Source organism: Talpa occidentalis, unplaced genomic scaffold (assembly GCF_014898055.3).
Source record: "Talpa occidentalis isolate TD23 unplaced genomic scaffold, MPIMG_talOcc4v2.1 talOcc4.4, whole genome shotgun sequence".
Taxonomy (NCBI): domain Eukaryota; kingdom Metazoa; phylum Chordata; class Mammalia; order Eulipotyphla; family Talpidae; genus Talpa; species Talpa occidentalis.
This window is the reverse complement of record NW_023604295.1, coordinates 65,599,025-65,614,901: the sequence shown is the minus strand read 5'-3', so window position 1 is coordinate 65,614,901 and position 15,877 is coordinate 65,599,025. Positions and strand designations below refer to the sequence as shown.

General features: G+C 34.4%; 1 protein-coding gene across 1 annotated transcript in view; it reads right to left on the bottom strand.

The window, feature by feature from the left end:
- Positions 1–15,877, bottom strand: part of PROS1 (protein S) — a 53,261-nt gene that overhangs the window by 6,906 nt on the left and 30,478 nt on the right. The window contains exons 7-12 of the mRNA XM_037525683.2: positions 13,837–13,962; positions 12,717–12,838; positions 10,335–10,450; positions 6,924–7,113; positions 4,448–4,615; positions 3,038–3,206 (exon numbers count right to left, since the gene is read on the bottom strand). Coding sequence (XP_037381580.1) covers positions 3,038–3,206; positions 4,448–4,615; positions 6,924–7,113; positions 10,335–10,450; positions 12,717–12,838; positions 13,837–13,962 — 891 coding nt within the window. The remainder of the gene's footprint in view (positions 1–3,037; positions 3,207–4,447; positions 4,616–6,923; positions 7,114–10,334; positions 10,451–12,716; positions 12,839–13,836; positions 13,963–15,877) is intronic.

Sequence of the window (15,877 nt, the reverse complement as noted above, 5' to 3'; positions counted from 1 at the left end):
TGTCTTATATTTTCACCAATACGCAAATCTCAGAGTAGTCACATTTTAAAGTACATATTAAGGAGAAAATTCAACAATTTTTTTTTAGTTTTTCTAAGGAGAAATTTGGGTAGAGCTCCCATCAATCCACTACTCTTCATTCTAAAAGGGTTGGGAATGAGAAAAATAAATATGAGAGTTTATGGATGGTTTGATAGTAAAGCAATACTCTCAAGTCAGCAGGTAACTTTAAAATTCAAATAGGAGCTCTTCTGTAACAGTCTTGTCATACCTGTTTCTCTTAATCACTAGCTTAATTGTTTATTATACTAGAGTGCAAGTGCTATATGTCTCTACCATTACTTTGTTTCCACATTAGTCACTGAAATATTTTATGAATGTATGTTTACAAAGTAGTTTGATTTTTAAAAATAATAGTTTCCAATTGGAATGAGTCTCCTTCATTTAATAGGAAGTAGTACATTACAAAAGCCTCAATGTTATTGGGAGGCTTTGAAAGGATGAAGGTGAACAGAGAAAATTATTTTCCTTTGACAAGATATTTTCCAGTTAGCCTCATATATGCTATTATATTTATCATTATAATTCTTTAATTCACACCTGAGAAAAAATATATCTATAAATTATTTTGAAATAGGTAAATTTAATACAAGATATTAACAAAGCCAAATTAAAACGAACACACAAATACAGAAATTATGATGTAATATTAGGCATTGATTATAAAGTAAATCATTTTCAGGCTAGCCTTGAAATAATTATTTATAAAAGTAATTTTTGTCAGATACAATGTAACCCATTTTCACTGTCTTCTTAGGGATTTTTTCCTTTAAACAATCCTCATGGGCTTAATTTTTTTCCTATATTCAGTCATTAACCTAATTAAAGCATTTTTAAAACTCCTTTACATACATAACAGAGCCAAACTCATTGTATTAATATATATTAGGAAAACAGAAAGCACTATTCTAAGATTCTTCCTTAAAACTGTGGTAATACTTTTTTAGGCTAAAAATGAACATTTGAAATAATTAAAGCAGGCACATCAGATTCATCCTACATTTATAAATATCAGTAGCTCAATTAATGAACCACTAAACCAGAGACAAAGAACTCAATTAGATAATTAAGATGTGCAAATAGCTAATATACTTATGGAGAGTTCTTAACTTCAGTCAATATTGAGATAATAATATTTAAAACTATAAAATTTAATTTTACAACTCAGATTGGAAACAAATTTTAAGCATTAACTTTCTTGTTCTGTTGGTGGAAGTTTAAACAGACAAAACATCTTTGGAAGAGATCTGATCAAATAATAAGAATTATACACTTGTATAATCTTTAATAAAGATAATCTAATTCTAAGAATCTTACCTACAGAATTTATAACATAAGGATACAGGATGTTTGCCCAAGGATATTCATGAAGTATTACTCATAAAGGTGAAAATCTGAGGTCAGTCTGGCAGGACTTTCTATTCCTCTGAGACTGTATAAAACTGGAAAAAGCATTGCTCCCACCCTCAGAGCAACAAAAGCCCAATTATCTGCACAATCACAACTTTTCTTGGACTGTAAAAAAGCTGAGGCTGCAGAGCAGCTAACTAATTAGAAAACTGAAGAAATACAGATGTCTCCAAGAAGACATCTAGTGAGAAGACTCTCCAATCCAAGGGAGACACCTGATGTTACACCATTTGTTGAGAATTTAGATAAAAACTTTAGATGTAGGGCCTCCCTGGTGGCGCAAGGGGTTAACCTGTGAAGCTACCCGCAGCCAATGCAGCATGAGTTCGATGCCCGGCCAGGGAGCAACCCACATGGCGCAGCAGACCTCTCCTGTCTTGCTGGCTGCTCCCCTCAGCAGTGTATTTCAGTGGATCCGCCTGTTCTCTTCCCAACTCTGTCTCTGGTGAATCCTCTCACCCCCCACACATCTGGCCTGTACCCCAGTTCTTGAATGCATAAATAAATAAATCTTTAAAAAAAAAACTTTGGATGTATCAACCATTATTAATAATCACCTGTCAAACCAACCACTACCCTAAGCACAAGGTATTATTAAAGGAAGCTGAATAGTAGCCATGGAAACAACAAAACCTATGCAGCTCAACTCTTTTATTTTTTTATATTTTTTATTTTTATTTTTTATTTATATATATATATTTTATATTTCTCTTTCTTTTTGTACAATGCATGCTGTCTCCTTTCAGGTGTAGTTGCTGCAAAATTCCCATCACCAATTCACCTGTGCACCATCACCATAGTCCCTTGCATAAGAACAGATTCCCTCCTGTTTTGATCCTTCTCTCTCCCCGGCCCTGCAGCAAAACTTAACTAGATTGATCCAACCCTCCTCATTGAGCATCTAGTTAAAGAAAAGGCATGCATATTTCTGGACATAAATATTATTTATCTCCATCTCAATGGTTCTATATTAGATGCCCACGTTGAAACCCAAAATTATGACACACAGAAGAAAGCAAGAAAAAACAAAAATAGCTGAGAAACAATTAACATGACCAGATTTAAATATAGCACAGATATTGGAACTATTAAACAGGGATCCTAAAGTAATTAGGATTAATAAGTTGAAGACTTGGAGAAAAAGAAAGGTAGACAATATGTATGAACAGATGGGAAATTTCAACAGAGAAGTGGAAATATTTTAAAAAGGATCTAATAGAATTGCTAGAAATTAAGATAAATCATTTTGATGAATTAATCAGTACACCCAACAAAACAGATATTGGTGAACAATAAAAAAAGTCCATTGAATTTATCCAAAATTAATCAAGTTATATGCCAATAATAACATAAGTATGTTCACATTTGTAAGCATATTTAACTGTCTATATTCTTTCCATGTACTGGGAAAAATTTAATAGAATATATATTCAATTTGAATAAACCTAATGTTATTCCTGATATACAGTAGGTATTCAGTAAAGTTTATTGAGAGAGTTATCACTCTTTATCAATAAATCTATTTAGTCATTAATGAGAAAAAAGAGATAAAATGGTAACCACTTACTATAATCTATGCTAAATTGAGCCACTCCAGAACCAGGATAGTAGGAACCCTTCTCCACATTGACAAAACAATGTTTATTCTGTTTTTCTTGAATAATTTCCTTTACTCCTGAAGCTCCTTGATTCATCAAATTCCAGCCTCGTATACATCCATCTAGACGAGGGTTAATCTAACAAATTAAAATATAGGTCAAGGAGCACATTCTACAATTAAACAATTTAGATTGATAAATGTTTTGATTGAGTGACACAGGTTTTCATTAATAAGAAACACACCAGTGACATTTTAAAATATTAACTATTTTAAATTTTACCTAAATTTTACTCTTCAAGGTATCCTACAGATGGCAGTGAAAGAGTTTATGTAATCAAAGTTCTCTACTGGGATTCTAATGATTTTTAATACCTTGGACCCCACCTGTCTCTCTATCATTCAGCAGTAACTTTTCTGCCCTCAAGTTTTGTGCTTTTAGATGTGGTCCTAGGCTCTGAGCTGCAGTTGTTTTACTTTAATTGCATTTAAAACATAGGCATGGTTCTGTCAGACACTAAGCCTCTTGAGGAACAAAAGTGTTGCATTCTTTAGTCTCCACCAAACCATCCTGCCAGACTGAAGACATGTAGCCATTTCATAAATAATTGATCCTTTTGGTATAAAATGTCTTGATTAATTTCAAGGGACAAATATATTCACTCAGGTTTTATATCATATTGAAGAAATAATTCAGGTTTTATATCATATTGAAGAAATAATTTAAAAGTGAAGTTAACTGTGAATCACCAGGAGTGAAAAATGGATACAGAATAGCAAACATTTAATCTAAATCAGAGAGTGTATTCCGCAGGCCCGTAACTTCAAATGAAAATTTTAAAACTCTTCTTGGACAGTGATTAGTCTTCTCCATGAAACCTATTCCACAGTTATTAGAAAAACATCAAATACAGAAATCATCTATTACATCTAACTTCAATTTATGACAGGCTACATAAAGATTTTTGTTAAAGTTCCACATTATGAGGAACCTCCCGAATTTCAGTCTTAAAATAGACCTGAGAAAGTTCTTTGATTTCCATAAAATAATGTGTTTTAGGACTCAAATGTGTATACATAGGTTTAATGACTAACTAAAGACTATAATGATGCTAACACAGAATTCATGCTTTGAGAATTTTAAAAATGGACTTCTCCATCAATAATGCTAGAGGTTTAAATGGACACAAAATCACTACATTTTACTTCATTAATGTAATTTCAAGGGTCACTAATGTTATTTTTCCATATTCAGTTCATGTTGTCACAGTTGATGTGTTCAACAAAATAACTTCTTTTGACTTTCAGAAAAACACATCTTCAAATCTATTATAGACAAGGAATTCACCCATGAAGAATGATAGAAGCTTGGATCATTACCGGTTTAATGAGTGCATTCTCCATTTTCCGAGGTAATCCTGCAAAGTATACTTTGGTTTCCAGAAATCCATTTGTAGGCTTAAAAAGATTTGCAGGTTTATTTATATTCATCACAGCTTCCTTAGCTATCTTAACACTAATACTGTGTTCTAATTCTTCCACAGAAACCTACAAATAAAAAAGAGAAAAATTACCAAACAACCAAACTTCACTGCATGCCATTTGCAATATTGGGCAGAAATACCCTATAATTGTTCCAGTAGGTTATTTTTCAAAAGAATCACTTTAAAGCAATTATTAATGTGTTCCAACCCATTTAAAATAACAAATTATTATAAAGGTGAGAAAAATGTGTTTTAAAGTGATAGTACTTTATCAAAAATTAAATGAACATCCTATTTTAAAATTTAAAAAATGGATGTTGTTCTGATGAATTTAAATACTCAGTATGCCATAAAATTAAGTCTAGAAAAAAAGTGAGTTATTCTACAAAATCTCAGGTTCTGACTCTACAGGTGTCTGAGAGTACATTTGGATACAATATGCTTTTTTTTTTTAAAGTAATTTTTTTTTAATAGAGGTATGTTTTATTTATTTATTTATTTGTTTGTTTATACATGCACTGGGTACAGTCAGAAGCGCGGGTGGGTGAGAAAATTCACCAGAGCCAGAGCGGGGAGCAGAGCAGGCAGAAGGACCGAAGTACACTGCTGAGGGGAGCAGCGGGCCGCAAGAGAGGTCTGCGCGCCATGTGGGACCCTCCTCCGGTGGCCCGGGAGCAGCCAGGGATCGAACCGGCACCGCAGAGGCCGCGGGCAGCTTCGCAACCCAGCGCTCAACCGCTGCGCCACCGGGGAGGCCCACAATATGTTCTTAATATAAAATAAGAGAAGTCAGCACATCCAATAGTCTGCTCATTTCACAGATTATATTTTATTTCAAGTGCAAAACTAATTGAGGTCATTGGGAAATATAACGCATAAAATTAAATTGGTTTTTTAAAGTACTTTGGTTTTTTTTTTTTTTAAAAAGACTGGAAGTGATAAAAAATACTATAAAATGTCTCCCTGGGGCCTCCCTGGTGGCGCAGTGGTTGAGTGCTGGGTTGCGAGGCTGCCCACAGCCTCTGCAGCGCCAGTTCGATCCCCGGCTGTCAGGTGAGGGTCCCACAAGGCGCGCAGACCTCTCCTGCCGCCCGCTGCTCCCCTCAGCAGTGTGCTTCATCACTCTGCCTGTTCTACTCTCCGCTCTGGCTGTGGTGAATTCTCACACCCTCTTGCACCTCTGACTGTACCCAGTGCTTGTATAAATAAATAAATAAATCTTTAAAAAAATTTTTTTAAAAAAAAGTCTCCCTGTACAGGCAATTAGAAGAACCATTGTTGCAGTTTCTTCATGAACAACTGAAACACTCAAAATGCAAACTAATCATTTACTATTTAATAATGGAAGCTAAACAATAGGCACATCAAAGCACCACTACAGGAAGATAAAAACCTATGATGTAAAGTAAAATAAATTCAGTAAATTTTACAAATTAAAAGTAATCATTTTCTAAAGATTATTCCCTCTGGAAGATGTTCTTAACTCAGACTCCAGCATCCATCCGGCTTGCTTCCCCTTCACACTCTTACCCCCTTTTCTTAATCTCCTATGTGGGATGCTTTTCATCTTCCAAATCTCTCTAATAAACCCCAGAGCACAATTCCCAAATCTTTTCCTTCTGGTCATGCAGGAATTTCTAAATGGGGACTCCACTGCCCCACTGTAAGGCATATGGAAAATGCAAGGGTGGGGATCACTTTTAGTTGTCATAATAAGTAGGAAACAAGACACTAGACATACTGCCATACAGTGTGTTGCATAAACTATCAGCGGACTAATAATCCCTGATCTATAGGACTGACAGTACTGTTCACTCAAAAACAATCACAAAACTAGGTTAAAAAAAAAAAAATTAAGGACAAAGAAGTACAAGCAAATAACTGAATCTCTTCAATTATGAAAAAGTCTAAATATTTAAGTGACCATATCATTCTCAGGCTTTCAAGGAATTTACGTTCTGAAGAATATATTTTGCATAAAATCAGACAGACCAAAACCCACCTCCGTTTGGTATCACTATAAAAGCAAATTCTTTTGGGCCTCCCCGGTGGTGCAGCGGGTTGAGTGCAGCACTGTGAAGCTGTCTGCAGCCTCGGCAGTGCAGGTTGATTCCCAGCCGGCTAGGGAGATATCCACATGGCGAGGCAGACGTCTCCTGTATCACCTGCTGCTTCCCTCAGCAGTGTTTTCAATGGTCTGCCTGTTTTCTCCCCACTCTATCTCTGGTGAATTCTCTCACCTTCCTGTGCCTCTGGCCTGTACCCCAGTTCTTGTATAAATAAAATAAATCTTTTTAAAAAAGAAATTCTTTTATGACTTATACAAACTGTGTAAAAGTGGGAAGATTCTTTAGGAAATCTGCAAAACTTACAATATTCCACAGACCAGTATTAATAATTTTGCCTCCAGTTGTGATTTTGGTTGTATACTCATTCTTAAATTGAATCTCAATCTTTCCATCACGAAGAGCAATCAGGAACCAAGCCGAGTGATCCAGAGACTCTGTGTATAGGATAACTCCTTCTGAATCGTATGTCCGAAAATCAAATTCGGCTGAAAATCTAAACCACAAACAAAGAGAGATCCTTAATAGCGAGAATCACAGAAGACTTGATGTGTTATTCTTTTTCTCTAGTACTGGCAAATAGCATTATGTCCAGAGTCAACTATGTATATCTTTCCCTGGAATTAATATAGAAGAACAGAATTAGACTATTCAGGAATTATCTCTGGCTCCACGTGTGTTTAAAATCAAAATCAAGTTATTTTACTTTCTTACTTAGAGTTCCTCCCCCGCCCCCCCCCCCCATGAACAGATGCCTTGGTAATTTTTTTTTCATTCATTGTGAAGGCATGTTTTCAAATGCTGGAATATATATATATATTCCAGCATACACACACACACACACACACACACACATCAGGCATATTGTATCTCTCCTGGAGTCTCTTATACCCTATATAACCTGACATTAAGATTTGTTTTCTGTACTCATACATGATTAGTAAAAGATGTTACAATTTCATGACTGATTTATCCTTACAAAGCATATTTTCTCTATGATTTCATATATGTCAAGAAGGAATCACTCACAGAGATCTACAAGATAACATCTGGATGATTGCAAACGTAATTAAGCCTTCAAGAGTGGTAAGGAAGACAAAGTCAAAAACATTAAAATGTATATGTGAACTTGATTTCAAAGTTCCTCAAACTTCTAGTTGCATAAATCACTGAGTACATGGAAGGAGAGCTTAAAATATGTAGTCTAGTCATATATTTGGCAATACCTGAGCTCTGGCAAAGCCTGTTGTTATTAATACTCTGGACATACATGTAGTTATTACAGGGGAAGAAATTAACACGCTAAAAATTAACATGTATTGATTCAGTGCCCTTAGGATGTTTTAGTAAGAATCATGGTTAAAATTTACAAGGGACCAGCAAATCAAAATAAGTGAAAAAAGACAAACAGGAAATAGGTAACATAGTTATATAACTGTTAGTCAACTGAGTTAAGTTAAAATAAAGGTAATTTAATTCACTATGTCAGGACTTCAGATAATTGCTAAATCAAGCAAAAATTAATTCCAAACCCTTAACTTCACATATAATAGTAATATAGAAATCATTTGCAATGAAGCACAGATCCCCTTAGTGGAAAAATGAAAAATTGATAGCATGCAAATTTTTAGTCTTTAGGCAAAGAAAATATTACAAACAGGTAAATGTGGAGTAAAGTATGTTGGACAGGTAACAAAATGTAGTGGGAATTTACTGAACTCTGATTATATAAAAAAAGAACTTTTTTTCTTGGAATAAGGACTTACAACCTCACTTTTTCTCATCACATTCTGCTGACGTGAGGCATGTATTATTTTACTGAAACCTGAATCTGCATATCCTCAGGACCTTCCAATTGTTCCTGTTATGGATAATTTCCTTTTATTTGTAAAATCAATCTAAACCAATAATTCAAAGGGTCACATTCTACATATTTTTCTCTGGAATACATCAGCAAACTGATTGATTACAAAGGGGAACAATTCATTCCTTTTAGAAGTTTGATAGCGTGAAAGAAGCAAATTTGCTAACTTTCAGTAAGGTATTTGATCATAGAGAGAGGTGAAATATTTGAAAATAAAAGAGCTATCTGTTCTTTGTGCTGGTTTACACATGGGGCAATTTACAAAATTCATTAAACCGTATATTTAAGGTATATGTACATTTCTGAGAATATTTTATACTTCGTAAAAAGTTTTAAACAAAGTAAGTGTAGAATCCCCAGACCCCACTTGTTCTTGGGGATATTATCTTTGTGCCCAGAGTTCCTGCTTGTCAGCTAGGTGCAGGGTCATGCAGGGGGCCTCTCTCCAAGGGCAAAAGTCCTGGTAGAAGGAACATAATGGGAAATCAGTATCTGCTGAAAACAGCAGGCAGATTTCAGAATATAGATAATATGCTTAGACTTGCAAGAACAATGGAACCCCCCAGGCAATAGTCCCTGGTCTCTCCACCCTAGTTTACATCCTGGATAAGCATCCCCCATACATAGACACTCCCTAAATACCTGCCCCACCTTTGTACTTGATGCTAATAAATATGAGACTGCCTATGGATGGGGCTGCACATTACTTCTGGTGTAGCCCCTCTAGGCTTCTCATTTCTTCACGTGGACATTGAGTAATCTTTCCCTCATCCCATGCTGCTTCCAACTCTGCCGCCCCATGAGGAGACAAATAATAAAAATAAACACTGGAATAATAGTTGTTTGGTTAATTTGATCCTGTGTTTTTGAGTATAAGTTATTGTGAATTGTCAGTGAGTTTGAATAACCTTGAAGGTATCTAAAAAAATGGCATAATTAACTTTTTTCTCTCTCACTATCATTATTCTCATTGCAAAATTGGGTTTTCCCCATACTACATAGAAGGAATAGAAGGTATTATTTGCCCTGAGATGTTAAAGAGAAAAACCAGGTTGGGAGAGGGGAGAATGTCAAAGGTGCACAGTTATATCAGCGAATCTTAGAACAAATTGCAGTGTCCCTTAATTTCTCAGAACTTAATGGAATCATTTAACAAATAATCACATACTTAAATTCCAAATACATATGATTATTTAGTCAAAGTATTTTAAAATTAAGAAGTTATAACCAGTGTCAAATAAGCTCATTTTTCATATTCCAACAACATTCCAGTTTCTTTTTTCTAATTTCAGCAATGTTTAGCTCCGAAAATTTAGATAGTGAAAGTAGAAAAATGATACAAAAATATAAGCAGCTACTATCTCCCCAAAGTTAGCCAGACTATAAGAATAGCAGATAAAGTATTCAGAGTCAGTTAAAAATCATGTGACATCGTTCTTTAAGATACCACTTCAGTTTTTCTTAATGATTATGAACATAACCATATTCTAAAAACAATACTATGTATCTTTTCATTACTTAGTTTTTATAATGAAGAATGACATTTTATGTTATGTAAAAAGAAAATTCCACAAATCAATTTTCTACTTTCTGATTTTCTATTTCATTCAGTAGAAAAGGAAAAGGGAATAAGGTAAAAATAATCATTGAGGTGGTCAGTATAGAATGATCCAAAATGTTTCTAGCATGAAAATTACATGTATAAAAGAACATATTAACTTTAGAGTTCCCCAAATCATCTCAATGGTAATATACCTAAGTTATCTGATTAATACTACAACTTTTTACATTTCACCTTTCATCCTTTCTTATCTGCTATCTTCTAGAAATTATCACTGACATTGGTACCTTACCTGGTGATTTCTGGCAAACGAAATTTTAAATATAAAACAACCCCTACAAATTGCTCAGCCAAGTAAAGTAATTCATAATTTTTGTCCAAGTTCAAGGGAAGGCACACTGGAACAGCCTGGAGAAAAGGGAACAAAACAAACAAAATGCAGAGGTTATTTCTTACTGTTTGTGCCAGTTTATTTATCTTTCTCCTATTCCTAGTGTTTTTGGCAAATGCAATCTCTATTATACACAACAATAAATTAAGAACACTTTTGATACTAATAAAGTAGTATATTTTACTACCACATGTAGTCTATCAAGAACATGTGTGTTTTAAATTCCTGTTTAATATAGGTGTTTTTAGATCTTTGTCTTTAATATTTCCTTTGTACATCTCAGTCCAAAACACCAACTTTTTCTTCCAACAGCAACATGCATTCCTCTAAATAACTGTAGATATAATGTCTTCCATGAGTTATAACTAAAACTATCTATATTTGGAGTCAGAAATAGGTGGGAAATTCTTGTACCAATGAATAGCACCTCAATCATTCACTCATTCATTTATTCACCGTAGATTTGTTAGGGGGAAAGGATGTCCTGAGCTAAATCCATACAGGCTTTGTGGACTCCACCCCCGCCCCCCACTCCAGACCAAAGCCATCAAGACATTGGGAATGACAAATCCCATCATCACCAAAGGGAGGGTTGCTGGGACCTGAGGGTGGAGTTAAGCAGCCAGGTTTAGTATAAAACCAGACACATGGGCCTTGGGGCTCTCTCTTGGCTTCACGGCTCTTGGCTCGCGGCCAGCTCTCACAGTGCCATTGGGATTCCAGGTCTGTGGAGATGGGTAGGATGCATTTAAGACTTTATCTCCCTCTTTTCTCCCCGAGTTGTACATTTCCTCATTTCCCTTTCCCTTGTGAATAAACCTTTTATTAACCTTTTGTGTGTGCCTGCAGTGGAGTATTAATAAGTCCCTTTTAAGCGCGTGGTTAAGGACCCACAGTCAGGCAACCTGTTTTATATCGGGGCTGCCCTATAACAGATTTATGGTAGATTTTTCCTCACAAATGAATGAAATTACTAAAATTTCCTGAGCAAAATTCTATATGTAGATAGTAAAGGAAATGCTGGGAAAACTGGATGGGATACATATAAATTAAGATATCATTTTAGTCTACAAGGAACTTTCAGAAAAGTGATTGAGGATCAATAATCTGACATGAAGTTTTTTTTTCTATAAGTAAAATCAAACATAATGGGAAGCTTTTAAAAATTAGGTTCATAAACACATAGGAGTGATGGGGGGGAATATATAACGTATTAAATCAAGGTCCAGAAATAACACCTCATTTCCTCTTGAAATGTCAGTAGATCTATTCCAAGGTAGTTGGTGGTGTGAAACTACAACAAATACAGAAATAATGAGACTAAATTATTAAATAAACATTCACACAGCATGGTATCTCAATTAAGTACTGTTGAAGTTACTATATATGCCCTCGATTACATTACTTTCTTTTACCAAGTTAGGTAGCATAATGTAGAAAGTTACACTTTTTGGATATACATAGTTTTGTCTTAGTAACATCTGCAGAGTGTGTATATAAACAGATTAAATCACCAAAGTGGATTATTTAACTATCTACTTCATAAACAAAAATTTCACCTTCACTTGTGAAAAGTAAGAGAGATTCAAGAATTGGACTAAGGATCACAAACATGTGGTCCTTACTTAGGGGGGTAAAAATAGCTTCAGATGTTGACATATTTATTTCAGTGAAGGAAAAACCAGAATCTTCCCCTTACAAGCAATTTCTGTATCAATTAGCAATTAAATTTGACAGATTAAATGCCAGGTTGGGAGACACAGAACCAAAATGACCTCTCTGAAAAATTTAAATTGCACTGTCTTATTCTGACAAAGTTGTTTCCATCTGAGATTTTTATGGGCACTCCTGCAAGTATTAACATGCCTAAAGCATGATCAAATTCTTCAGAGTGGAATAAGTAAAGAAGACACTGGAAAATGCTGGCACTAAAGATATACAGTAGATTTTTTTTCCTCACAAAGTGACGTATAAACCTCCACTTTTAAATAAAGTGTGTAAAGTGTGAACATCATATGTGGTAAGTGTACAGGTGGTACAAATGACCATTCTCCCAACTCCACAAAGTCTACATGAATTCTTTTACTATTTACCTAGTCATAAATTATCCCTGAAGTCACAACCATGATGAATAAACAGAAATGTGACTCATAGCCTGCTTAGACCTGTAGCAATTATTGCAGAACATGTGTATTTTCTGACTTACCTCAGCTTTGTGGATATAAGTACCTGAAGCTCTCATGTTAGAAATGAAATGGGAACTTTAGCATTGCAAAATGTTACCTCACAACTCTTCTGATCTTGGGCAAGTTTGAATCCTTTCTTCCCATCACAATAACAAGAGTAACCTCCAGGGTGATTCACACAGAGTTGAGCACATATGTTCTCTGAGCATTCATCCACATCTGGAATAAAAGGTAACATAAATCTAATGTCTCTTAAATGTTCAATCCAACAGAAAGAGTATTCTGACTTTAGTGTGAGATAATCAACAATAGATCCTTAGTAAAAGACATCCCTATGACATCAAATAACATTTAAAGCATGGAAGTTTAAATGAGTTACCAAAGCAATTTATATTTATTTAAATACCCAAAACAACAAATTTAAGTGTAATGTTCAGTAATTAGTAATTAACAAAAATACAACAATTAAACTAATTTTCCTGTTTAATTTGAAGGAAAAGAAGCTGAGAGTCTCAAGTTTACATTCATTTTTAATTATATGAATTCCATTGAGAGTATTCCCAATTCTTTGTTCTGAAGGAAAAAAAGAAAGGAAGGCTGGAGAAGAAGATGGAATAGAGAAAGAAAACAAAAGGAGAGGGAGATAGAAATATAGGAAAGGGAAGCAACCATCCCTTTTAACTAAAGTTTAATGTAATTAGGAATTAAATGAAAATATCAAGAACATGACTTTTTATAATACAATGATAACAAAACTGTCACTTTCTATTTCATAATCAATGATAGTACTAATGATGAGTTTGGTCTAAAACCCAAGATTCCTTGCCACCCAAGTTGTACTACCCACATGAGTTTTAAACTTCTTTTTCTTTCATATGTATGTGCTTTCCCTCCCAGCTTTCTAACTCTTTATTTTTTGAGTATTATTTAAATGATGTGAAATTTATTTACTTTTACTTTTCTCATCCATAGGAAGTTTTCAATTCATATAGGACTTAGAAGACAATCAGAGTGCACAACAGTAAACCTGAAGACCATGTGTCTTACATTTCTTCTGGAAGGAAGCCAAGGATTACCCCACTGACCAGGCTAGCCCATGGATTTTGCCATCTTAGAAAATCTGATTATTGATGTCAAACAGAACCATTATGCTCTTAATATTGAAACAGGGTTCAAAACCATCTTAACCACCATCAGCAATATCACCACAACTCTACCTTCACAAGACATTGATTTGGGATTATATCTGTAGCCTTCAGCACATTCACATTCAAAGTCTCCTGGGAGGTTCTTGCACACAGCTGTGCCACAAATGCTTGGCTTTATAGAGCATTCATCCACATCTATAAGTGAAACCAATATATTAAAAAACATTTTTTCCCATGCCAAAAGATGTTACAAAAGAACTCTTGATTTGTGTTTCCTGGATCTAGTTTAATATACGTAGTAAGACAACAAAGTGGCCTGGGAATAACAAAATATTAAATCTATCATCATAGTTTACTTTACTAAATATAATTTCTTTATACAAAAGCATAAGGAATTTGATTGATATTTGTCATGTTCCTTTGTAGTTATGCAAAAGAAAAAAAAAAAAAGGCAATAGTTTTAGCTATTTTCTTACGTACCGGGTTACAGTACGAAAATAAATAGTAGAGGAGATTCACCATGTTATTAATATTTATTCCTAAATACAAGATTCTGAAAAAAATAGTTTCAAAAGTGAACTCACTCTGTATTGTCACAAATATGAAAAATAAAAATGAGACAGCTCATGTTTCTTTTGGAAATGGAAAATATCATTATACATAAAGTATCTGAATTTAAAGTGGGTTTGAGTAAGATTTTAAAATGTTTATAAAGCTGCAGTTATTTCAATTCAATATAACTTTTAGTTCCAAAAATTATATTCTAGAAATTTCATGTATACTTATTATATTGTATGGTAAAGTAGGGAACAAAGTATTGGTTGCACTTAGTTTCTAGACAAGCACCTGTGAGAAAGACAGAACAAGTGACAAAAAGTTATCAGTGAAAATTTTCAACTGTACTTTCCAGAGAAAGACAAGTTCAGAATGGAAATTATTTTTTTTCTCAAAGCTGAATTTAATTTTTCCTCAAACCAATGTCAACCAAAACTTCAGATACTGATCTTTCAAATAACATGCACAAAAGCAATAGAATCAATCTTTTGTGGTAAAGGAGTCTTTCTATATCTTGACAATGGCAATACCACTATCCTGGGTGAAATATTGTATTCCAGTTTTGTAAAATGTAATCATTGGGGAAAATGGGGCAAAGGATACATGGGATCTTTTTTATTGTTTCTCACATCTCCATGTGAATCTACAATTACATTAAAATAAAAAATTTAATTTTTTTAAAAGATTTATTTATTTTTACAAGTACTGGGGTACAGGCCAGAGGTGCGGGAGGGTGAGAGAATTCACCAGAGACAGAGTAGGGAGAAGAACAGGCAGAAGGACCAAGGTACACAGCTGAGGGGAGCAGCCAGCGGGTGCTAAAGGAAAGGTCTGCCACGCCATGTGGGAATCTCCCTGGCCAGCCAGGATTCGAACCAGTGCTGAAGAGGATGCAGACAGCTTCACAGGGCTGCGCTCAACACACTGCGCCATCAGGGAGGCCCAATATGTAATTTTTTTTAAAAAGAGCTATTAAAATCCATATTTTTAAAAGGAAAAGCAAAGCATACAACACACGATTTGGTTTGTGGCATATTGTAGGAAATTATTTAAATCATACGAGTTCAGGTCATAGGACGTTGATTTTATGGCTCTACTGACATCTAATGTCTGATGAAAAGTTTTACTCTTGCATTTTTTAGATACTGACAGTCAACTTGATCCCAAGCATATCCACATGTTGGCAGAGGCCCTATTGAAATAGTTGTATACATATTCTTCTAATATTTCTGTACGCTATCACTTAGGTATGGTGGATAAAGGATTGTATAAATGAAGTATATAAGAACATATATTCAGGTTATCAGGAACATTCTTATTTGTTAGAGGACCTTTTGTAATGATTTTTATACATTTGTATCAACTCAATGGATAAAGATTAAATACATTTAATTAAAATATGTCACAATTCTATAGAAGGAAAAATTACTCAAGTATTCAAATGTAGAAGTATATATGAGTATTATTTGCTTATGAAATGCAAATGGCACCCTGCATTATGATGATGGGTATTCTGATATTGGCATTCTAAATTTCTAACCTTAGATTTTCAGAT